General features: G+C 41.9%; 1 protein-coding gene across 1 annotated transcript in view; it reads left to right on the plus strand.

The window, feature by feature from the left end:
• Positions 1–25,109, plus strand: part of TMTC1 (transmembrane O-mannosyltransferase targeting cadherins 1) — a 134,145-nt gene that overhangs the window by 45,231 nt on the left and 63,805 nt on the right. The window contains exons 6-8 of the mRNA XM_031507960.2: positions 5,126–5,207; positions 6,150–6,253; positions 16,838–17,027. Of these exons, the coding sequence (XP_031363820.2) occupies positions 5,126–5,207; positions 6,150–6,253; positions 16,838–17,027 (376 nt within the window). The remainder of the gene's footprint in view (positions 1–5,125; positions 5,208–6,149; positions 6,254–16,837; positions 17,028–25,109) is intronic.

Below are 25,109 nucleotides of genomic sequence, written 5' to 3' on the forward strand. Positions count from 1 at the left end.
GGCTTGGTGCTTTGGTTTCCCGAGATCTGGTGGATCTGGTGACCATACTTTGATTAGGTTTTATTTTTCCTGCTAGCCCTCCTCCACGTGTCTCCTCCTCGAATGGGTGGAATGTCTGGTATGAGGAGAAACCCTTTTTCATGTTCTTGGTCACATCTTTGATCTGTTAAGTGCATTTTGCTACTTTCCTTTTTTCTCTTTCTATTCCTGATCCCTGACTGTGCCTCTCTCTCCTCTTCTCCTTGTTCCTCCCAGTTTTCTTCCTCTACTTTCATCCCACACAGAATGATGTACTGCCTAAGAGAATAAGGAAAAGCCATGAGTGGGATCAACTTCTCTGCTGTTTATACCCTGGCCTTGCTTTCCCCAAAAAGCCAATAAACAGCGAGAATTCCAAATAGAGTCACAATTGAAAATGTACACAAAGAATACATGACTTTATCAGGGAAAATGAGTTAAAACACTAGTGACTTTCATAAAACCCCTCCATGGCTCCCAAAAGTGCCTGTAAAACTGCTCCTGCTTCTGTGTGTTTATGCATCTAGGTCTGCATGGGTAGTGGTAGCTGGGGTTTAAGGCTCTCCAGGGAGATAAGGAGCAAGGATGCCACACACATGCTGTGGGCAAGGTCAGGATTACTCATAAAGAATGAAGCAGGAGGGTTTTTCTTCTCCCTTGCAAAACCTGCAGCTATGACTGATATTTTATTTCCCTGAATTGACAAGTACTTTAAGCAAGTTAAATATCCAGACGTGGTAGAATATATTGATTTTTTTTTTTTCATTCAGTTCTTTTAACTTCATAATGGATTTTTCATTCTTGTTTTTTCCCTTGGATATTGCATACACACACTTTCTCTTCATGGGTTGTCCTCAAGGAGGAATATAGGCTGAGCTAGGTGGAAAAGATACTTTCTCCAATAAAAGATGTAGCTGTCTGGACAGATGATAAGGAAGTCCTGTTTAAGCAGGGAAGGTAAGGTGGCCTCTATAGACAGAATATGGCTCCTGTAAAACTTGCTTATTCTCAGCAGAGGAGTCTGTCAAACTGATGTAGGATTAGGTGTTCATCTATCAATGACCTAAAGCTTTGATGTGCACTTAAAATAGCCCACTCTAAGGGCTATTTTAAAATGTTCTTGATTAGAGGTGTCTTATTGTTATCAATAATTAGGAATAAGAGAACAGCCTTGCTTTTTTATTCATCCTTCCAATATCTCCCTGTAGTATTAGGGGTTTGAAAGTGCTAGTTCAAAACTCTGTCAGCTGCTGGGAACTGGATCTGTTTCCTAATATAAATAAGAGCAATGATCCTCTCAGAGTGAAGTGACCTGGCCAAAACAATCTCTTGATATATCAACCCTTGTTCTGCTGCATACTTACATTGGTCTTTTAGACATTCTTGATGGAGAGTCCATCACAGATCTTAATTGTTTATTTGCATCCCTTGAGAAGGCCTTCAAAGAGAGCACAGAGCAAGCTCACATTTTGTGCCAAAGCTGAGTCAGCTGCAGTGTGGGATAAACCTGTTTCCAATAGTGGTCTGCAATAGCTCACAGAGCCATGGCAATGAACAGCAGCTGAGGAGCTGCCTCACACTTGTGTAAGCTCGAGGTGCCTCCAATGGCACAGGCAAATTAGAAAAGCTGCCTGCTTCTTAGAGAAGTTTGTTTTGATTAACCCAGAGTCCATCTGGTACCAGCAAAGTGTATGTTCCTATAAACTGCACCATATTGAATTTTACTGGGCCACCTACCCTGCTGTCTTCAATTATAAAACCTTGGAGTGCCCTGATGATGTAACTGATTCCAGGATGAGCTGTGCTATTCAGGAAGCTGGGGCTGCCAAATATCTGTCTTGGCCTCTGCTCAAAATGCACGAGAGAAGTCCCTGATTTATTAAGCTTTTCTTAGATTTAATGTTTGTTGTGATTCTGGTTGCTTTGGGAAGTATTCCTGAAAAGCTTTTAAAAGAGAGCAAGCAGGCAATTACATGCTGGGTTGTTTTGTGGGAAAGCTGGCACGAGTGGAAGTGGAACCTCTGTCCAAATGGGCTTTTTTTGCACTTGTTTAGGGAACCTGATGATCTGGGTTTTCTCCTTTAATTTTGTAATTTTTTTTGGAAGATCTGGAAGACCCACACCTTAAAATGTTCACATACTTGGGAGGTAGCATACTGCTGTGTGGTGCTTCCATCAGCACACTTTCCCTCTGTCCCACACCCGCTCTCATGTGGGAGTGAATGCACATGTGTGTTTTGGCACACGGTTGTGCTGGTTGGGGTGGAGCAGGTGATAGGGAATGCTTCCCATGAATAGAGGGCAGCCTGTTTGGCAGCCTGAAGAGGTTGGCAAATGTGTGGAAATGTGACCTGTAAATGACTTTTTACAAGACAGCTGTTAAAAAGGGGTATAAAATAGTTTAACTGTTAAAATAGTAATTTCTTTGCTTGTCCTAGCTAAAGACAAAATTAAGAGCTTCGGCTGGTCTTAAGGTTACCTGAGGGTGAAGTTCAGTGTAACATTAGATATGTTTGCAAGCTGAGATTTTCCGTGGATAGAGCTGTTGCAATTTTACATGTAGAAGGCTACTGCATTTTCCATGCTGTGTGTCACTGACATTTAGCAAACTTCCTCATCCAGGTGACGTTTGCAGTTCATTTGGTTTTAATGCACAAACTGTGTGGTGTTCTTCCACCTGCACCAGATGTGAGATGTTTTACTAGCGACCTTCCCTGACACAAGTGCTAGTCCAGTAAGGTGCTCTGGAAAGCCACATGGTTCTTCTAAAACTTTGAGGCATTGAGTGTGACCTGTCCATTTATGCCACTCCTGCAGGTCAGTCTGGTGGGTGGAGAGCAGGCTTGCTGAGCATTGAACCATGGTTCAATGGTTTCCAGACATCAGGACAGCAGCTTTCTCAAAATGGAAAAGTTTCACTTTTTAATTGAACTGTTTACCTGGCTGCAGGTGGCTTTTCTGGAGGAGAGCATCACACAGCCTGGAGATGATGGCCACGTCACAAGTTTTGGGTCACTGGTGCAAGGTGATGCTGCTTCTCAAGGATGAAGTTGGCTGACTTTTTTGACACTGATAAAAGTGCTCCTCTGTCTGTAGTTGAAGCCTTGGAGAAAGAGCTGAACTGTTCTAGTTGATCTTTCCCCAGAATAATTCTACCTAAAGCAAATGTTTGTAATGGAAAATTCCTGCCTAACGTGTTGCAGAGAGTGAAAAGTAAAAGTGAGTGAAAACAGGTTCTTGAAAAGAGACAGTTTGATGAATAGAGGGCTCTCCTCTACACATTAGCAAAGTGCAACCAAGCACTTCCTGCTGCAAATCACAAGGGGGTTGAGTTTCATAAAGGGTTCCAGCAGGGGACAAAAGCCTGGGGCTTGGTCCAAATGCTGTTAAAGTCAGTGAGAGGCTTTCCCTTTGGTTCTGGTGGGCTTTGGAGCTGGGCCATGGTGAGCACTCGAAGGCCAACCTGACCTTTCATGGGGAGACAAAGCTGAAGGCTGAGTTTTACCTCCCTTGTACTTGCTGCAGCCTGATTAAAATCAGTGGGAACTCCAGAAACTTTGCACTTTGAGGCGTTCAGCCCTTGTAGACTAGTCTGACATTTAAGTCAGGTTTGGTGCTTAAATGTCAACATTTCACAGTAAGTAGACTCCAAAGACTGAAAATTGTATGGCTTGCTTTATTCTGTGTAGTTTAGTTCCTTAGTTTTAGGCTTGGCACTTAGGGAAAGTTTTCTGAAGTGCAGTTCCTTTGTACAGAACATCCAGATGTACTTCTTTCATCTTGGTAAATGCTGCCTCTGTTTTTGCTGGCTTTGCCCTGGTGCTTTTTTTCTTCAGTGTAATCTTTTCTTCATCTCGCCATGGTGACCAGGCTTGCAAAATTCTTACTATAGAAAATTTGAACAAAACCCCAGGTATTAAAGACTCTTGGCTGCATTAGGGAGTGCTTCAGTCTTGTTTTTTCAAAGATTTGAAGGGTGGAAGCAATCAGGTGATAGACTGTCTTAAGGAATTCGGAGAGGAAATAAGATGTGTTTTATGTGCTCCATGTTTACAGGAAAAACATATGAAGATTTCATGCTTGGAAAGGTAGCTTGCTTGAAGGTGTTGCAATACAAACTGCAGTTTTTGTAAATCATTTAAACAGAGTATCCTGATACTGACTGTGTGTTATACAGAAGAACCTGCAAAGGTTTTCCTTCTGAATTTATTTTGTTGACTTGATTTATAACTTCTTAAAATAAGTTGTCATTTTTTTCAATAGTTTTTTACCTACTATATGCTTAAAATATTCCTGTTGTCTCTTCTGTATTTCTTTTTGTCATTGCTTTATTACCATGATGGAGCATCTGTAAGGTTCAATAGAAACAGATTTATCATGAAATTAATGCCATGGATATGGCACTATTTGTTATATTAAGAAAGTTCCTTAGACTTTGGCAAGTGCTTTTACTTTATATTAAAATATAGTATAGTTTTGCCTCCAAATACAATTTCATTTTACTCATTGAGAAACAGGAATGTTGTGAACATTGCTACAACAGTATGCCATGTGTGTGTCTCTGTGCAGTTAATTATCATAGCACTTTGTCAGCAGACTTGTGATGAAACTTAAGTGTGCGGAATATGCTCCCAAAAATGCTTAGAATCAGTTCTGCTAGATATTTTCTTCTCTAGAGACTGAGCAGAGAGTTGAGAACAATGAGTTTTTGCATTTTAATAATGGTCCAAAATTGAATTCCTGTTTGGGTGACCTTTAAAAAATATGTCTCCATGTAGTCTTCTGGGAGTCTGGAGACAGCAATCTCACTGAGACACACCTGGGATTTTTCTGAGGATTAAGGGGTTAATTGAAGATTTAAAAACAAACAAACAAAAACCAAACCAACAAACACCAAAACCAGATTTTGGTGGCAAAAATTCAATGTATTATAGTGTGCATTACTTGGACAATATTTTACTTATGTGGAAAGACCTTTGAAGAGCAGGAGTGATGTCATTATTATTGCATTTAGGGTGGTTAAATCAATGTACACATTTGTCTCCATTTGAAAAATGAGTTAGTGTTCCAAAGTACTTCAACAAACATTTGTTTCCTTGTATTTCAGCTACCTGACTGCAAATAACAACCAGAATTTCTTGTATACTGCAAGGCCTTTTTTGAAGAGAGCTGCTTTGGTGATAAGCTACGTAAGTATGAATAGACTTGACCATGTATTTTTGTGTATTTGATGAGAATAACAATGCATAGTAGTATCCCAAAAGACTCAGAAATCTCAGGTAGTAGATCTTAATACAAAGTTAGACTTGGGAATTAGTCTAGAAAACTTCAGCTGTGCAGAAACAAGAATATTACTGTGTTTCCACTTCAAACCTTTTGATTGACAGTGGTTGCCCTTGCAACCATGTAATCATCTGCAGGTATTTCCTGCCCTAAATACATGGGACTCTGTGGCACTGGTCTGCCTTGTCAGTGACATGCTGTTAATGCCAGTGCAGGTAAGAGTCGTAAGAAAAACTGCTCAATGTGCTCCACACAGGACTCAACATGTTGCAGAGGAGAAAACAAGCACTTCCATGGGAATGCTCTGGGTGTGCAGCTCCCTGTGCTGCTCCAGGAGCCAGATCCCCTTGCTTGTCCTTTGACAAGTGGTTACCAGAAAGGTGAAGAAGTGGCAGCTTGCAGAAATCCTTCCAGCAATTAGGATTGTGCAGCATGAGAAGCACCAGTGGAGCTTGTCCTTGCACCTACACCAGCTTGGATAAGTGATAAGGACTTCTAAAACATCGCCCATGATTTTCCCCTCTGCTTTTTGGCAGAGGTCAATAGCAAAATGCTACAGTCTACACTGCAACAGAGTGACAGATTTGTCCTTGAGAATGCTGCCCTTGTGGTGGGTACTGAGTGTGTCAGTAATGCAGACACAGAAGAGGGACACACAAAGTCACAGCATGCTCTGTGCTGAGGGTTGGCAGGTTTGTCCCCTGTGTAGGGTGGCAAACTTGAATTTTGGCTAAACTACCAAGCTGACTCGCTTTGCACAGCATGGAGAGCTATGCCAGCCAAACATTTGCTGGAGGCCTGAGCTCTTCTTAGTAGCGCATTGCTAACTGAGGTGTTCTTCTTTGAAGGTGATCCTCGTGTTGTATTTCCGCCTCTGGATAATGGGAGGTTCCATGCCAATGTTTTCAGAGCAGGACAATCCAGCCTCATTCTCACCGTATTTACTGACAAGGTATGATGACAGCAGTCAAGCAAAAGTTTTCAAAAGTGTGGTCTTGTTGTTACATTTTCCTACACTAAAATTGTTTGCAGATGACAATGAAAAAGACTTGTTGTGTTGCTGTAACTTAATTCTTGGTATTGCTCTGTCTGGAATAGAAAGCAACAGAACTGTTTGAGCCCCAAAGCACATTGCAGGTCCTGCAGGGTTGTATTACAGGCGCTTTCTTACTGAGAAATGTGTGCTTATTTTTATGCAAAGCCCAAAGAATATACTTTAGTTGCCTGAGCACAGGACTGGAAAGCCCAGTAACTAAGGCATAATCCTAAATCTTAAAACTGGCTGCTCCTGAGATATAGGATGGAAGCATGCAGAGTTTTGGTTTCAACTGAAGTTTGTATAAAAAGGGGGTGACCATGCTTCTTGGTGTAATATCAGTGACTGAGCAGTGAATGTGGATGCACCACGAGTGTTTGCTCTGTTTAACTACTGAAAGACACTTTGGAGACTTCTGGAGGAATTTCTTGATGTCTCAAATGAAAATGGGAGCAGTCTTCCTATGTGTCAGTTCTGGCCTTGCTGGCTCCTGATTCCACTAGTGAAATTGCAGCTGAGACACAGGTTAAGATCGAACAATTCTTATTCAACATCTGCTCAGAATTGGACAGGATCTCATTTGGGGAACCTTTATGATAACGTGGCAACAGCTCCTATTACCATCAATGCTAAAAGTGCTTCCAGGAAGCACATTGTCTTAGTAAAGCTCTGACGTGTTTGTTTCTAGTGGAGTTACTAATATCAGACTCAGTGCAGCACAGCATGAAGGATTTGCTGCTGTCCCTTTTTGATATGTTTATGTTGAGATAGGGTCACCAGGTCACAAATGATCCTGGCCTAATTTCAGTTACCTCTTCTGTGCTGCATGTGTTCTTTTGCGTGTTTGTCTCTTTGCCTCTTGTAATGACAGAGGAGGGTTTTCTAAACCCAAAAGCCAAGTCATTCTCAGGGTATGAAACAGTGACTATTTTTACCACTGGCACTGTGGATTTTATTAACAGCCTTAGGAAAAACAAGTCAGAGTGCTGTTGGCTGAGGTCCTTCCTTGGCCCCAGCAGCAGACCTGGCTTCACCTGCAGTACAGTAACACCTACCTACTCCAAAGCTAATTAAGGAAATCTATTCCAGTAAAAAGCAGTATTACTGTTCTGAAGGGATTCTAAAACCCTTTAATTATCCCTGTTCTTCCATTTCTACTGAGCTTGATCTTAATCCTCATTTTAGCCAATTTACCCAGAAGTCTTTATCCTCTATTCGGGAAACCCATGCCTTCAGCAGGTGTCAGTGCCAGTCCTGCAGGTACACCGAGACCCAGTGACCATCTTTGAACTGACAGCCCACAATGCACCCTCTGACCCTTGTATTGGCAACAAACCTTTTCCTTCCTCCTCTGTCAGACTCAAGCTGTAACTCTCATTTGTGACTTTATCTTGCTGTGACCAAAGCTGAAGCTATTGCTGCCCAACTGGCATTGTGCCAGTCATCCCAAGTGCAGGACTTGCATCTCAGGTGGAGCTGGCAAGGTTCAAGTGGCATAAGGTGTGGTTTCCAGGAAAGTCTAGGAAAATGGTTCTGCCCTTCTCTCTGCTCTTGTGAGGCCCCTCCTGGCACACTGCATCCAGCTCTGGGGTACTTAGCACAGTAAATACATGGACCTGTTGGAATGAGTCCAGAGGAGGGCTGCAGTTTGTGTTGATGGTCCAGCTTCAGAGAAGCTCCTAAGCAGGGTGTGTTCCTTAGCTGTGGACAGCTACAGTAGCAGCAGCATGTGAAGAGCTGGTGTGGGAAGCTTTTAATGAGGTTTTGAAGGCAGTAATTAGGATACAGCAAAATGTTAACTGCAAGTTGGGTTGAGTTGGGAAGAAGGCAGTGGAAGAGCTGAGTTTGGCGTTGAGACCAGAAACTAAAAGAAAGATCAGTTTTGGGTAGTGCTCTTGAAGTGATTAGTAACATTGTTATTGTAGTTGAAGCAAGGGTTAGTCTCAGGCTGTGGGCAAGTTGTTTTGTAACTCTGAAGATTATTTAGGGTCACAAATGAGTGTTTTCTGTTTTCAAAGAGTTGTCTTTATTTGAGCTGGAAATGTGGTTTTTGTGCATGTCTCGCCAGGGTAAATGTTATGCTTTTCAAGAGAGTTGAAAATTATTCTGAGACTTGGCCAGCTCTGTAGGACTAGAAGGAAGGCTGATAACAGTGGAATAAAAAAGAAAAACAGTGGCAAACCTTTGTGAAATCCATGAAGTTAGATCTGGAGCTGGGTCTGGGCTAACTCAAGATGAACCCAAGGGAGCACTGAAGCTTTGGCAGTGTTTATTGGTGCCACCATTAGGGGTAGGTGTCACTTAGGGGGATGAAGTAGCAGTGACTTGTGAGGTCAGAATCTGTGACCCCTTAGAGCTGATACAGCACAGGACTGGGGGTGTGAGAGGTCTGTGCATCCATGACTGTGGGGAGGAGGGGAGCATGTAGAATGTAGAACTTTGGGTGGATCAAAGGGATCTAAGAGGAGGCAGGTTCCAAGCAAGCCAAGGAAGTGACATGCAACAGGTAGCTGAGCTGGGAGCTTCTTCCTGCAAGACACCAGGAGTGTGCTGAACATTTATGCAGGCTCAAAGAGAGATTTGTCAAGTTGAAATAAGAAATCCAGGCTACTAAATATGCAGAGACCACATCCAACTCCCCAGCTAGGAACTGGGGGAAAATTATCATCTTATATGCTTTACTTGGCATGGACTTCTGGTCACTGCTGGATGGACCTTTGATGTGGCTCACTTTGGCCCTAGAAAATGCCTACGTGTTCTATGTAACTTGTCTCCAATCTTGGACAACACAAATGTATAAATTAAAGTAGACAGATAATGATTTATTTAACAATTGAAGGGGATAATATGCTGAAATAATGACAGTTTTTCAGTCTTTAAAAACAGTAATCTGTTCAGCAAGATCACTAAATTACTGTTGTTAAAATTACATGAGATATTCCCAAATACCTCAAAGCTTAGTGGCATAAATGAGAGTCACATTTCCATGGCCTTCAAAGTGTTCCTTGGCAAAGGTGGTCTGAGAAGATGAGATGTGTCTGTCATTGCCTTTCTCAGTGGAGGCAGAAATTAAAGTGTTGGGAATCCTGCTATTCCTAAGCCCTGCCATGAAAGCCTGTCTATCCAGGCTGTTGTGCACTGCAGGATTACTGTCTCCAGTGGCCTTACCTTAAAGAACACAGACTTTGATCTCAAAATCTGCTATGGGTAGGCAATATTTGAGATAAAAAAACCAATCCCAAACCTCTGTTTGAACATTCTTGCTTGTATCAGACAGAATTTGAGGGAGAATACAGCTAGAAAGGTTTTGAGGGCTACCCAGTTTTATATAAACAATGTACCAAAAGTGCAGCTCTAGAGTTAGGAGGGTGTTGAGTGGAGGACTGGCATGCTTCAGACATTTTGCAGAGTGTTTTTTTCTTCTACCCTTCTTGAGGGGAAAGAAGTAGGAGGCCTCTGGATAAGCAGATTTTATTACCAGTACTGTGGCAAGACAAGGGAAAAAAATCATTGTGTAGCACATCTCAAGCTGTGTCAAACAGATTAAATCTTACATGTAATTTCTATTTAAAAGCCTGTTTTTTAAAAAAAACTATGTCTTTGGGAGTCAAGTTATATTAATTTCTGTTGGCATTTGCCTTGTGATCTCTGGTGGCTGATCACCCTGGGCATGAATCAGGTTATTTGTGGTGCTTCCTTAAATAGTTAATGCACTTCTACTTGGGCTGCCTTGAGATAACATTGTCCTGTGGTTGAACTGCTCTCTCTGTAAGCTGGCTTTCTGTATTGCTTTGCTGTTTCAATCAGGTAAATGAGAATTCAGTGCTGCAGAAAGCTGGAGAAGTGCTTATACATAAAAACTGGCACATAATCCTTTTCACAGAGATTTATGACTGTTTTCTGAGCAATGCATTTATTTAATCATCCCAGTTGTAACTTCAAAGGGAATGAACTACCGAGAGGCAAACCATGGACCTGTGCTGGGAAAATGGGTCCCTGTGCCAGCCCATTCTGCCAAGGAAATAGAAGTCAAGTGTAGCAACTACTTTGATATGGTGTTTTCATGGACCTTAGGCTAGAAAATAGCATTAAAACAGACCCCTGTGACATATCAGCTCTTAATCGGCCAGGCTTGCACACGCTGCCTGGGTGGTGAGGTTCTGCCTGGTTTGTCAGTGCTTTCTGTTGTGTTCTCAAAGGTGTTTAAGTTCAGCCCTACGTGTAATATCTGCAGGCATCCAGCAGTCAGGGATCACTTCTAACAAAAGGGAGAACAGCAGTGTTGGTAAAAATTCCTCTCATGCCTACCCAGGGGCCACACATTAAGTGTAAGCTCTAGTCTTTATTCCTGTAGGTGTTGGGAGTTGGGGGAAGGCCTGGCTGGAAAATGGTGCTCCAAAGGAAAGGCCACCCTGCAGAGAGGGTGGCACTCCCAGAGCCACAGGAAGGATTTCAGCATCTCTCTCATCCAGGTGTTCTTGGTGTGATGAGCAGACCCTGGTAGTGCTGCTCTGGGATTTGGCAGGCATTTCATGGCCGTGGTGCTCGCTGCAAGTGCTGGTGACACAGCAAGGCTTCCCTGCCAGAGTCTGCAGAGTCTGGAGCAGAGAGGCTGCAGCCAAAGCAGAGCATATTGACTCCTACAGGCCATGTATTTTGCTTTCCAAAATACTTCCACACAGAAGGGGTAGAGAGTGGCCAGTCTCTGAGACAAAGCAGCGTGCCCAGAAGGTCCCTTTGGCTCCCACTAGCATTGGGTGGGTAATGTTCTGGGATACAATGAGCCATTTTCAGAAACAGTATTCCAGTGGGTTTATGAGGTCTGTTTTTTAATTTCTTGAGGATCTCAGTGGCTGTCCACAGAACCCTCCATCTACTGCTGCCTCAGTGATCCTCTTCTGAAGCAGTTGCCCACTGCTGGGCACTGCTGATGAGTTTGGGCTGCACGACTCTGGAACATGCTGCTGTCATTGAGGAGCTGAGGGTCAGGTGTGCTCATAAGGGATGTCCTCACCCACAGCACACAGGGGTTTGCAGAGGGAAAACACTGCAAACTCAATCCCAGGTTTTCCAGCACTGGGATTCTGACAGGAGGCTTGGATTTCACTGGAAACTCATAGCCTCTTTCAAAGTATTCTAGAGAATTCAGTATTTTTCAGATTCTTAGCCACAGAGTTGAAACAACTGAGAGAGAGACATTAACCAGAGTAAAGCTCTTCAGGCTGTGTAGCTATAGAAGACAACATCTCTGCTTTTCCCCATGTCCGGGGTGCACACAAGCCCACCTTCCAGAGGAGTTACCTTGCTATTCAGCAAGCTGCAGCTCTCTGTTTATCCCTAGGTGTCTTTCCTATTCTTGTCCCTCTACTGCTTGGCAGCTCTTTTCTCTAAATGCAAGATGTTTGAATAAAGGGAAGATACAGATACTTTTCTAGTATTTTCCGTCTAATACTTGCATTTGGAGGTTAAATGGAATTTGTCTGTCTGCTGTTTGTTTGTGTAGTTTACTCCACTATCTCTGAACGAGCTGGATAGACAGAGTGGGAATTTTTTTCTTCTAAGGCTGAAAAGAATATGTTTAGGCTGAGCAGAAAAATATACAGAGCAGAAAAATAAACTCATGTGGGAAGGTATGACTGGACTGGGAGTTCCCTAGGGGGAGTGTAAATATTACAGTTTCAAGGCAATATCCAAAATACCACCACCTGGTTATAATTGCAGCCACATGTGTCCTAGGGGAGGGCATTATTGTGAACTGACTTGTCAAACACACTTGGGTTTAGGGCTTTGTAAGAGGATGAAGAGAGCCTTGAGCTGAAATCAGTTCAGCTGTTAATACAAATGAGAAGCTCTTTTCCCTAATAAAAAAGCTCTTCTTACCTTTGTAGTGAACTGAAACCTCCCCGAGTGCCTGGCCGTGTGCAGGTAGTGTGAGAAGAGCAAAACCACAGGTTCTGTGACTTCTGAAAGGGCAAAAATGGTATTCCTACTTCTGTTTAAGATCCCCACCTTTTTTCCCCAAAAAAAGAAAGATCCTCCCCTTCTTTTTTCCCCAAGTACTAATTAAGTGCACTTATTTACCTGCCTTCTAGATAGGTCCATTTTTTCCCAACCAGGAGAATGTTTTGCCTTTGCTTTGCTAAAATCCCCAGTGCTGGGAGATGTTTCACTTGCAGGTGGGTACCCTGCTGGGCCTTTGTGGGTAGGGTTGTCTGCCAGGAATGGGATGGGTTGGCTCAGAGCTGGGTGGCTGGTAGGTTGCAGCACAGTATGCTCAAAAAATAGAAAAGTAAGGATTACTGGCTCCCACTTTTCCATGCAGCTTTGGTGGGATAGAGCTTTGTGGTCAGAACTTTGTGATCACTCTTGTAGCACAGTTTTAGAAAGAAATCTATAATCTCAGTCCCTGGGTACTGTGGGGAGAAAGCTTAAACTGCTCCGAAATCAGAAATGACAGGAAACACCTCATAAATTTCTATAAATCTTGTTTTTTTACCTAGTCTGTCATTCCTTGTGCTCTGACTGCCTGGGTTTGGCAAAGCTGAGATGAAGGCTTTTCCAAGCTCATTGGTCTCTAGTATAGCAATGAGTAACAGACAATTACTCAAGTATTTTCCTGTCATATTGTTATGGCTTTGAGTGGTAGCCTTTGCATTCATTTTTGCAGCAGAAACAATCAGTTCAGATAGTTGTTTTCTGCAACAAGTTCTAGATATGAGTCATCCTGTATTTATCTCAAAGCATGCAATAGAACATTGAAACTAAAAAAATTAAAACTAAACAAACTGGATTGTCATGACAACGCTGGCTACCTACAGGAGGAACTGTGTTTTTCTGAGCATGCCAGAGATGATCAGAATTGAAAAGAACACTTGATACCCACTGAAACGTGGATTTCCATGTTGAATTTGCAAATAAAAAAATTGCTGCAATGCAAATGCTGTTACCTGGCTTGGGGGAAAACTGTTTGCCAGTTAAGAGGCAGAATCTTCCAGTCACCTCACCAGTAATACTCTGATTTTCACAGGATTAAATGAGAGAGTGGGAGATGCTACAGGCAGGATTTTTCTCCCTTGGAATTCCAGCAGACACCAGAAACAATATCAAGAAGATCATTAATTTAAAATGTAATTCACTCAGTCAACTAATTATAAGAAAATACTCTTGTTGCCATTTTCAGGTAGGCTGCTGAAATGTAATTAGCTCCTGGAGTGATTTCAGAATCTTCAAGTCTTTTCAAAATTTGCAAATTAGTTCCTTGAGGTGCCAGCTTTGGTAAGAGGTTTCTTCCAAACTTTCTCCCGTGTTCAGCTTTCTCCTTAGGCTTGTGATATGAGAGCCACATTTCTGTGAAGGACTATCATATGCTTTTGAGAGCCATAATAAAAAGCAGCACTGGATTGTCAGTAACTATTATTAGCATCTTGTTATTTTTCTGTTCCTAGTACACGGAATAGCGATCGTTTATAAGTACTTTATTTTATACAGCCATCCATCATGTTCGGGGACAGGTTACCAATGCTGAAGGCATATCCAAACTTTTACTTGACTCAGAGCCTGCTGAAGGCTTTGTTGCTGCTTACAAATGCCTCCAAAAGTCAGGCAGTGCCTGCATGGATCTCGGTTGCTGTGACAGCTGAAGTCACGTTCAGAGAGGGAGCTCGGGCTCAGCCAAGAGATGTGGCCAAGGGTTCTCCAGGAGGGTGTCTGCAGAGGCCAGTGAACTGACTGTACACAGGTGGTGATGGTTGTCACAGGCTTTAAAATGTTTCACTGCTGTTGGAGGAGAGTATTTAAAGACTAATTATTGCCATAGCAGAACGGGAGCAATTGTTTTCCTTTGGGAGCTGCCTCTGGCAACAAGCTGTGCACGTGGCTCCCAAGGAAGACTGAACCCTCACAAGCACTTGAAAATAGGCACTTGTTTAAAACCTGTCCTGATCAGTCAGTGGCCTGCAATTCTTTTCCCATCTTCAACAGCAGATTGTCCTACCTTTTCAGCAGAAATGCATTAACTCACACTGATCTGGCTACTCTGAGTAACTCTGAAATTAGGTGGACTCAATTTGTTATGGCAGCAAACTGTTTATTTACTCTGTGCTGTGTAAGGATCTATCAGCTCCTGCCTTATCAGTAAAGATGCAGAAATGCAACTAGTCTGTCCTTAACTGCAATGCTGCAGTTTGCAAAGATCCCAAATGTCATCTTGTTCCTTCCCACCCAGCAGCCCAGTCTGAGTAAGCAGGGGAGGGTTTTCTGATGTGTGTTGTGGTTTGCATACAAACTTCTATGAATATTGTGATGTTTTTTGAAAATGTTAATATGCCAGGGGATAAAAGGACACTCCCTCCAAAAACTGGATTCTCCTAAAGCATCAAGTGCAAAACCAACTCAGTGCTTCTGGAAATCCTGTCAAATATACATACTTGTAGTAACGACATCATATACCATGACATTATTCAGATTTGTCTAAATAGACATTCTTTTGTTTTAATAACAAAACCAGAAATTAATCTCAGTTTGGCTGTGAAGTAAGTAGCTGTAAATAAATACTGGCAGCCTTTTCTGAGCTGATGTGTTGAGGGTGATGGAGAAGTCTATTTTATTGTGGCTGAGCAGAGGTGGGTCAGGCCACACATAATGTCACAAGTGAGTGACTTGGTGTGATTAAGTCTCACAAGATTTTGTATTGCTGTGTTTCTCTGTAATGTGTGCCAGAAGGGTTCGTGACTAGAAAACACATTTGTTTCTTTAGAAAGAACCAACAATCAAAATTTTAAGAATCGTTTGAGCAAAATTAGGTTATATTTTTGAGGGATGTTCTCTTAAATAGGAATTGGCTTTTTAATCACTGCCTCTGTTAAGAGAAGATGGATCTTCTTTCTTTCCCTTTTGTTTAGTACCTCAGGGTGGGGAAGGTGAGGAAAGTGCAGGGGATGGAAGAGAAGTGTATCAAATGGCTGAAAACCTTAAAAATGTGGGAATATTCCACTTATCAGAATTGGGAGTTTGGAAAGATGTGTGGGAAAATGAGGATGTGCCTCTGTGACTGTTTACAATGAAACATTCCAGCTCAGTAAGCCTCCTTGCTTTTGGGTCACTGTGCTGCTGGAGACATTTGTTTTTTGAATGAGAAGAGAAACTGATATCCTCACTTTGTAGTTATTTAAATATGTTTTCACAGGAATTTAGGGCCCAACACCCATCTGGGAGCTTCCTGCCTGGAGTCATACTTAGCTTCAGTGTCTTATCATTCTGCCACAAATCTAATGTTGTCAGTGCTGTTGTAGGGAGCTGCATTTTGACCACAAAGGGCCATGTTTGTAAGTGGCAAGTGAGACAATCCTCTGTCTACATGCCTTGACATTTCTGCTGTCCTTTGTTACCATTTTAATAAACCTGCAAGGTACCATGGCAACTGGGTGGCAACAGCTGCTGAAGCAGGCTCAGATGGAAGAAATCCTATGCAGGATAGGATGCAATTTTTTCCTTTTTTTGAGTATTTGCCATTTTCAGTGCTGTGTACGATATGGACTGTTCCATTTGGTGTCTCTTAGAAGGCTGTCACAATTTTACTTGGTTGACTTCACGATTACTGGAATAAACAATCTGCAGTCTCTTGTACTTAAAACTATTTCAACTTTGATGCACTTTTTGGCAAGTAGATGCCAAGAAGCAAAAGCCTGGGGCAGAGAGGGATGTTACTTTGATTTGGTTTTTTTTCTTGTTTTCCTCAACCCAGTGGCACACATGCTGTTCTTTCTCAGTCCTTTGAAAACCCTGCATACTTCCAAGAGGGCAGCATGCTCCCCATTTCCATTCCACATTAATTTCCTCTCTGGTGAGAATAACAGTTATTGAGGATTACAACAATTTGAAATCCTTACTTCCCCATCACTTCTGTGGCACATTTCATGCAATCTGGCCCTAGCCCTAAGAAACTGCAATGGGTTCAGCTAAGAATCACTCTGCCCTTCCTTTCTTCTGTATTTTCTCTCTGTTCCTTGATTTGCAAAGAGAAAAGAGAGAAGGGTCTGACTTTAAGTTCTCCATGTTGTGCAGATAGAAGAAATCCTAAATTGTAAGTTAAACCCAGCTATAGGGATATTTTGTATTGCAGCAGTGATGCAGTGAAGTGTGTAAAATTCAATATATATGTATGTACCTGTTTTTTTAGTTATTAATTTATTGTTTAAACTGGCAGAAAGTCACTTAAAAAATCTAACATTCAAATGGGACTTGAAGTTCTGTTAGTTTTCCAAAGACTGGTGCCTAGAAACCAGGTAAATACTACTGATTTTATGTTATTTCTTCAGGTGCCCTCACCTATGTAGCATCTCTGTTGACAGAGAGGTGTGGTGCTGCCTGTTGGTGCAGTGTTGTTGATTAGTTGCTTTTTGTTGCTTCCTCCTCCCGTGTGGTATGTGGTAAATGCCAACGGAAGATGTTTCCTGTGCTGGCAGTCATTCCATGTATTGCGTTACTTGTTTTCATTTGCAGGTTTTTAACCTATTCCTACCTTCTGGCCTTCAATGCGTGGCTGCTGCTGGCACCGATCACGCTGTGCTACGACTGGCAGGTGGGCAGCATTCCTTTGGTCGAGTCCATCTGGGATGTGAGGAACTTAGCCACGGTGTTCCTGGTGCTGGTGATGACATTACTCAGCCTACACTGCATTGCTGCATTCAAGGTAACACCAAGAGCCATGCAACACAACATAAAAAGAAAATAAATTTAAAAATATTTTGTTTCCGGGTCTTCAGATGAAATGGTTGGTAAGCACATATTTTCCTCTGGAATGCATTGGAGTGAGGTGAAAAATCATTCCAGTAATAACTAATGCAGGCAAGCTCAACTGATGAAAATGTCTCTCTAGCTGAATGTCTCAGTCTTTAATTGGTCTGATTTGAGGGCAGAACTTGGCCCGGACTCCTGCATTCAATTATTGTTAATGATCCAAACCCCACTGAAGTTGTTAAGCATCTCTGCCTCTCCCATAGTCATTAAGCTTTTTGTCACTTACTTCAAACAGGACTGGGAACTGTCATCTGCTGAGCCTTTTGAAAATAAAATCGATTCTTCTATTTGCACTTTTGCTATGCTTCTAAAACCTAAACACTGGACATATCTCAATGAGGAGATTCTTTTTCAGCAGAGTAATGGAATGTGGGAAATTGGAAATGACCCAGAAATTGTTCTTTAGTGTAAATGATACAGTTGGTAAGCCATACTTCCCAATTCAGCATTTCAGAAGTACCATTAATCATATTGAATAAATGAAAGTGAGGTTGTATAAGCCTTGTCAGAAGTCAGATACACACACTTCCATGGAAGGGTCTTTTTTGTGGATCATAGGGAGTTACCAGCTGTTTCTCTTTCAGGTGAGTTGTGGAAGGAGAGGTGTCAGTAGTCACTTTGGAAATAGTACAAAAGTTTCTCTTCCTTAAATGTATGTATGGCTGAAAAGCATAGTTGAAGGGTGTCAGGTTTTTAATACCTGTGTCATGCTAAAGCGTGCAGGTCATGTACATTTTCAGTCTACCCTGACAGTCTTCCTTGTGCTCCTGATAAGAGACAGAAAATGAACCAAAACAGTTTGAGACTGCAGGGTTACTAATTTTGAGAATACATTCACAGATGTTGTATGGGAAGTATGGGAAAACACCCTATTAGGTATTCACCACTTCTACCTGCAGGTTGTACATCATCTTGTATTCATTCTGCCTTCATTACTCACTGCTAGAGATATTCAGAACTGTTTGTATTAGGCATAATCCTGTTCTCAGGAAAGTTAATGATAAAATTCTCATTAGCCCAGTACTGAAGACTTCTGAAAAATCTTATTCCACATTCATTGAAATTGTGTTTGCTTTTTATTACTTCTCCTGCTGTCAGAACTATATGTAGGATTAATATTGTTGGTTTTCTTTAAAAATATTTCATCATATTTTTATTACTTTTAAAAAAACCCCAATTCAATCTGGATTTATGAATACCACCATTTGATTTGAAACTTCAAGTTGTATTTTTTTTGTGAGAAGTTCAGTTTTGCTCTTGACCACTGTTAATGTTAAAACAACATGAATTTTGCTCTTTGGGCACTTACTAGATGCTTTGAAGTTCATCATAAAGATTCCTTTGTGATTATCCTTGAAAACCTCAAACACTGAATGAATTGGATCTGTAGTGATCTGCTTTTGCATCTAATCCAGTACAACTAGAAACATCTTGAACAAGTGCTCTCATTAGCACTTGCAGTCTCCAACAAACCTACGGTGAGCATGGGACCTGGTGATGGTTCCTGTGGATCAACCTGGACGTGTTTCCCTCAGCCCTTGGTATTGAATCACAGAGGGGTTTGCATGGAAGGGACCTTAAAGACCATCCAGTTCCAATCTCCCTGCCATGGCCAGGGACACCTTGCACTAGACCAGGTGGCTCAGAACCCCATCCAACCTGGCCTTGAATACTTTGAGAGATGGCGCATATGTATGTATATAATTAGAAGTATAATTGGAAATATTTTGCTTTTCAAGAAATTCTACATTTCTGAAGCTGTTTGCTGTTTTATTTTAAGAACTTCCACAGTCTCTGAATTGTGGTACTGCCATTCAGTGGTATGAAGATGTTTGTATTGGGCTGAGTAGTATGAATTATCGAGGAAAGCAAACAGGAAGCAGCACTTTTCCTGGAAATAAATGATGCCATTTGACTTCAAACAATCCCTTTTATAACAGGAAGAGGGAAGTTCAGGGCACAAGAACTGAAGGCACAATTCATTGTATTAGGGTCTTAGGAAAGCATCTTCCTAAATGCAGTAGCAGTGGCCTTTTTTTGGGCATTGCTTCCCCCAGGAAGGACCATCCTTCAGTCAAGGCCTGGACAAGCTATTACTCAGTGTTTTACAGCTTAGAGGCAGCACAAGGTATATCAGTTGATTTCTCATTTCTCACTGACATTTTGTAAAGTGTAAGATGTTCTGCTTTCTTTTTAAAGTGAACAGAACAGTCTTAGCAGCCATTTTTCCTCTCCTTTTTCATTGCAAGGTCTAACCTGGAAGAGGTAGCTTGCAATTTCCTAAGGACTGATTGTAGAGTGAACAGGCATGCTGTCTATGTGCCTCTCTCTTTAGAGTGTAGGTGTGCAGGAGTAAGAGAGAACAAAACCTCATATTCATTCACAGTGGCACCATGACTTTCCTTTCTGCAGCATAGAGAATGGAAATGCTAGAAATTGTTTTGGCAGCAGTGAAGACATTGGTCCAGTGAACATTGAACTGATTTTCAGTGGCAGGAGGTGATGTGTGTGTATCCACAACACAAATTCACAAGAGACTCACAGAATGTTTTGTGTGGACTGTAATTGGAGAGTGCATGGATTGGATTTCTGCTTTTGTTGTTGAATTTTAAACAGGGATAATTTGTCGATGTTTGTGATTAGGGTAATAACTCTGTTGGGCATGTATATGTGGTGCTGATAAAGGACATCTAAGGCACGAAGCATTCTTGTTTCATTTTGTGAACGTTGTTTTACCCATGGGTGCTTTCCTTGGAATTGTCTGTTACTAGATGGGGATTTAGTGATGAAAGCTGCAGAAACAAGAGAAGGCAGCTCTCCAGTTTTTTTGGAGAGAGAAACCTCCTTTCTCATCCTTCTTGTACATCTTCACTGTTGTCTGCCTCTTTACTTAATGAGGAGGTCACTTAAAAAAAATGGCTTTGTTAACTGTGTATAACTTCCATTCTCTGGGTTGTTTCTCCTCTGTAGTGTGAATCCCTCTCACTTACCAGCTGGAGAGTTCCCTGTGAGCAGCTCCCCAAGTAGGACTTGTTCTGCTCAACTCTTTGCAGTGCACATCTTCACACAGACTTCAAGCAGTGTGCTGGGGATGTGACAAAGGCTGGGGGTTCTATTGAAAATGCCTGCATCGTGGAGAAATTTTAATAGTTGAGAAAACAGGATGACATTTTTTTATTGTTCATTGTCAAGGATAGCCTTGGCTATGAGGAATGGATGTGGTGTGACTTCTGGATGGATTACAAAGGTACCAGGAAATGGATGAGGCATTCTCTCAGTGGATGTCAAGCATGCCAGTCACAAGGTCAGAAAAATAATCTGGTGCTTCAGAAGGCCACTGGGGTGCCCAAGGGCCCATGGCACTGCCTTTCTTTGCTGGAACATACAGGGAGCACCTGGTGAACTGGAGGGAGGAGACTTCTTGGCATTATCACTCAGACAACAATTATTTCTTTGACATGTCATAATAATTCAGTGAGCATGAAAGGAAGACCCTTCAGATGTTGGAAGCGCCACTCTGCGTGGCATTTTTAGGTCGCTGCCTAATTAGCAGATTGCCCCGTAGTTTTAGCTGTGAATGTATGTGTACAGAGCATGATGGATAGGATTCCATTTTCTCTGTGGTACCTGAGGGCTGATAGTGGGAAAACTCATGTGTGTAATGGGCTAATTCAGCGGGGTGATCTGGAAAACTAACTTGAAGTAGTGGCTTTTGCACTTAGGCAACTTGGGGGAGTGTATTGCACCTCATACTGACGGTCCTCACACATTTGTACTCCTGACCAGCATTGTAAAGGTACCTTCTGGTGCTTCAGAGCACCTTCTGCTCATTCAGCTGGAGCACATAATGATGTGCAGCAGTTTGCTCATGTCCGAGGAGGGAATGCTACTAACATTTCACATCAATTAAAAAAAGAATACATCTAGTGTGCTGTGTAAGTTTTTTAAAGAATGTGCTTGGCTGTTCTGTGTGAGGTGGCTACATATGGTACAGGAAATTGTGATGGTTTTCAGGTTATATTCATGGCATGTGACTGACATATGTATAATCCTGATCTTTCATGTGCTACAGTTGGCTTTTTTAAATTTCATATCTAATTTTAAAAGTTGCTGCCTCTTAGAATTCCCGTGCATGGTGCTTCTCAGCCAAGACAGGGCATTTTATACCATATTGTGATGACTTTATTTTGTGCTGTAATTGGCATCATATTGCCATTTATTTGGTAGATTATATGTATGGATAGCATCTGAGCATATTCTTCAGTGACTTTCAGACTAAATTTCTTGGCTGATAACATTCAGTACCATCAAGGAGAGAAATGCATTTACATCTTCTCTTTGTGTGCATGTTTATGTTGTTTTTGCTAGCACTCATTATGTGTATTTTGTCATGCTATTTACTTTACCCTGCACTCATGAGACCTTTGCCTTGTTTCCCAGGTTTGGCATTTCATTACTAAATCACAGCTTATGGACCTTTCTGGGGAACAATTGCCTTTTATAATATTCTACAGCAGTACCAGCATAGTTAGAAAGTATGCCTAGGAAAATTTATATGCCACAACACTTCCAGAACAATACCTGCTTCAAAGGCACAGCAAGGTGAATTAGGCTATTTATTGATGGAGTCTATCTGACGAGCTGGAAACCACAGTCATTTCCATAAAAGGTCCATTTAAAATAAATCCTGCTTTCATTTTCCTGAGGGCCACTTGAATTCCTTCCACATAGAGGGAAGGTCAGGACTGATGTTCTTAATCCTTTGCAGTGAGTTTTTTCTGCGCTGCTTCTGTTGTTAATGTTTGCTGCAGGGAGGGAGCAATAAGCCAGAAAGTCTCTGTTCAGAGAAATCTGGAGGAAGGGGGGAGCCCCTTGCAGGCACCCCGAGCTCGCTGGCCGCGTTTCTGCTCTGTCGAGTGCTGCAGCCGCATCAGCTGTGTGCGGGTCCCTGGTGGGGCTGGGAGGAGCAGGGAAGCCTTCCCAGGGAGCTGCTGTGCCATCTGACAGACTCAAGCTAAAGGGAAAAGCTGCCTTAGTCTGTGTGTGACTGCTGCTTTGGATTAAAAAAGCAACCGCAAGAACTGTCAAAATACCTTGTGCATCGGATTTTCTTTTGCTCGGTAGATGTTTGAAAATAACAGGTTTGGAGCGTGATACTCTGAGTAAATATAACCACAGCTTGAAGTAGTTCTGATTTGGCTCACTGTGAATATATTCAGCATCTTACCAAATGGGCTCTCACTGCCTGCAGCGTGGTGTAGGTAATTATCACGGGGGCAGGTAGGTCTGCCATTTTCAGCATATTAAGGCTGAATTACTCCTTTTATTTTGCCATTTTCTTCTTCTGATTTGAGTTAGTATCTCAAGGCCTACTCAGAGCTGAAAGATTTTGAAATGGCACAGTAGTAGAGGTGAGCAGGAGAGTGCAGGTGAAATGAGGAGCAAGAAATTTACAGCTGGGAGAGGTAATGATCGTTTATTGTGGCTACTTGGCCTTAGCTAAACACTGGGGTGCTAAGCTATTGTGTGGGATTTTTTTTTTTTTGTTAGGCTCTTCTTGTTCCATGTTACATTCTCAAGAGCAAATTCACCATGAACCGAGTTGCTTTTCCAAAGATTGTGCTTTTATGTACTGCAAATCTGTGCATTGAATTTTACCTGTTTTGGTTTTTTTGTTTTCCCCACCTAGTCAGGCAGCCCGCAGTCACAGAATGAAAGGGAAGAGGGAAAAGCAACCACAAGGTGAAAAGGGTTATTCTAATTCCTGGAGCAATTTGTTGATTTTCCTATTTCCTTTTGGAACATTCCACTTCTCTTTCAAAGATTTGTGTGCTTCTTCATCCTGCTCAAATTGGCTTGTCAAGTGGAATTAGAGGTTGCAGAGATTAAGGATTGGGAAAATGAGTTTGTATCTTAAGGGAATTTCAGAAACCTGGGTGAGAAAGACCATAAACACACAGCTGAATGGATGGGTAGCTAACTTTTACAGGGAAAAAGAAAATAGCAGATATCAAAATTTTACTGTAAGATGCTAATATAAAATATGGAATGTTATGGGAATGGAAAGGACTGCTTTCTGCTTTAATTCCATAAATGAAAATCAGATTTCCAGAGATGTTGAGCACCCACAATTCTCATTCAGATAAAGTTTATAGGTATTTTCAGCATTTTTGAAAACCATGCTGTTTTGCCTGGTACAGACCAGGACTTCCTTCCTTCTGGAAACAGAGAGGGAATGATCTTGTTAGGGTGGTCTGAGATGTGTGCTGAAGATTTCTCTTCAGATAACCCTATGTGAGGAAGCCAGTGCTCCTTTCTAGGGTTTTGGTTTCAGATTCTGACTGTATGTTTCAGTTTCTGGTATATGTTTGCATGTGCACCAGTTCCTGAAGAGGTGCTGCTGCTGATGAACTGGAAAGTAGTTTCTGTTTTTGCCATATACTTGAAATAGCATCAGTATATCAGGTAGTTAATAAGCAGTCAGCAGTGATTGTCAAAATAGCATTAGAAATCCATGGCTATTTCTATCAAAACTAGATGATCACCAAGAAAAAATTAGTTATTTTAGGAAATGAGCAAGTTACTAAGCCTGGCATTCAAGTAGCTGGTGCTACTGAAGATGCTGATTTTTAATTTATTTTTTTAATGAGATGAGAAAAGAAAACTCCTAATAAAGTGTAGTGATTACAGAATTTGTGGCTCTTTTTCTAGGAGCAAGCTGATTAAGACAGGTGTCTGAGCCAGTTTTGAAGCTTGTAAGTTACCTTTTGCTTACCAAATGCTTGCGTTTTTCAGACCATCTGTTGACACACTACTGTTGGCATCATTCACTTGGAAGCAGTGGCACAAGCAGCAGAGTGAAATAACCACAGCTCCACAGTGCCCTCCTGTTTGATCACAGTAGCTAAAGATGTGTGTGGCCCTTCCAGATTTCTGCTGGTGACCTGAAGGAGAGCATGCTGATGGTGCATGGAGCATGGTACAGCTCTGCCATGGCCCATCTGTGTGTGCACCAGGTGGGACTTGGAAACACCCAGAGCTCCTGTAAGCTTTAGAACCAGAGAGATTTTTTTTTCCCCTTTGAAGGAATCAATCCCTAGGGTTAATTCCTGATTAGTTTAATGCTTTCTTTTTATCACCTTATGCATAAATGAGAGTGGAATTGACATGCTTCTACACCACCCCTTTTATCTCTAATGCTGTGTATATGGAAAGTGCAAGAATGGATGTTTGCAGATTGACCTCTTGCCAGGTGAGTTGCTGCCCGTGGTTTGATGGAGGCTGGTGAGGAGTCACATTGCTGAGCCACTTGTGGCTTCATGGGAGAGTGGTATAGCAGGAATAGATGAAACAGGGTTGCGTGCAAATGGATGTTAGGAATAAACTGAAGGGTGTAATCAAGGATTTGTACAAATGGATGTTAGGAATAAACTGAAGAAATTTCATCCTCTGTGGTCTGCAGAGAGTCATGCAGCTTCTCTGAGTCTCTCTGTCTATTTTGATGGATAATGCACTTACCTTCTAGGCCTGGAAGCATTTGAAGATGTGTAATAGCAATCATTGCTTTTGTACAGCCATGCACTACCAACTTTCCTGGATGCAGCTTTTCTGCACATGCAGTCAGGTGTTCCAAGCAGAACACCTCACTGCCTGCAATGGGCCATCCAGAGCTCCCTGTCGCAGGGATTGATGCCTTTGGTAGGAAGGAGGTCTTCACTCCATGGAGCTGTTGGATCTAAAGGGTGGAGAGGTGACACTTGTCTCATTCTTCTCAAAAAATACTGTTAGAGGAAGGAATTAAACCCATTTGATTGCCTTTCCATCAAACAGGCAAGCACGTATAAACACCTTCAGAAACATTCTGAGGTAGAACAGAATGGAATTTGCTTGGATTTGTTTGCCCAGCTGCTGTCTTCCCTGAGGTGCAGCTTAGTCCAGCCAGGAGAAATTCTGTCCTCACAGCTCTGCTTTCCAG

Source organism: Lonchura striata, chromosome 5 (assembly GCF_046129695.1).
Source record: "Lonchura striata isolate bLonStr1 chromosome 5, bLonStr1.mat, whole genome shotgun sequence".
Lineage (NCBI taxonomy): Eukaryota > Metazoa > Chordata > Aves > Passeriformes > Estrildidae > Lonchura > Lonchura striata.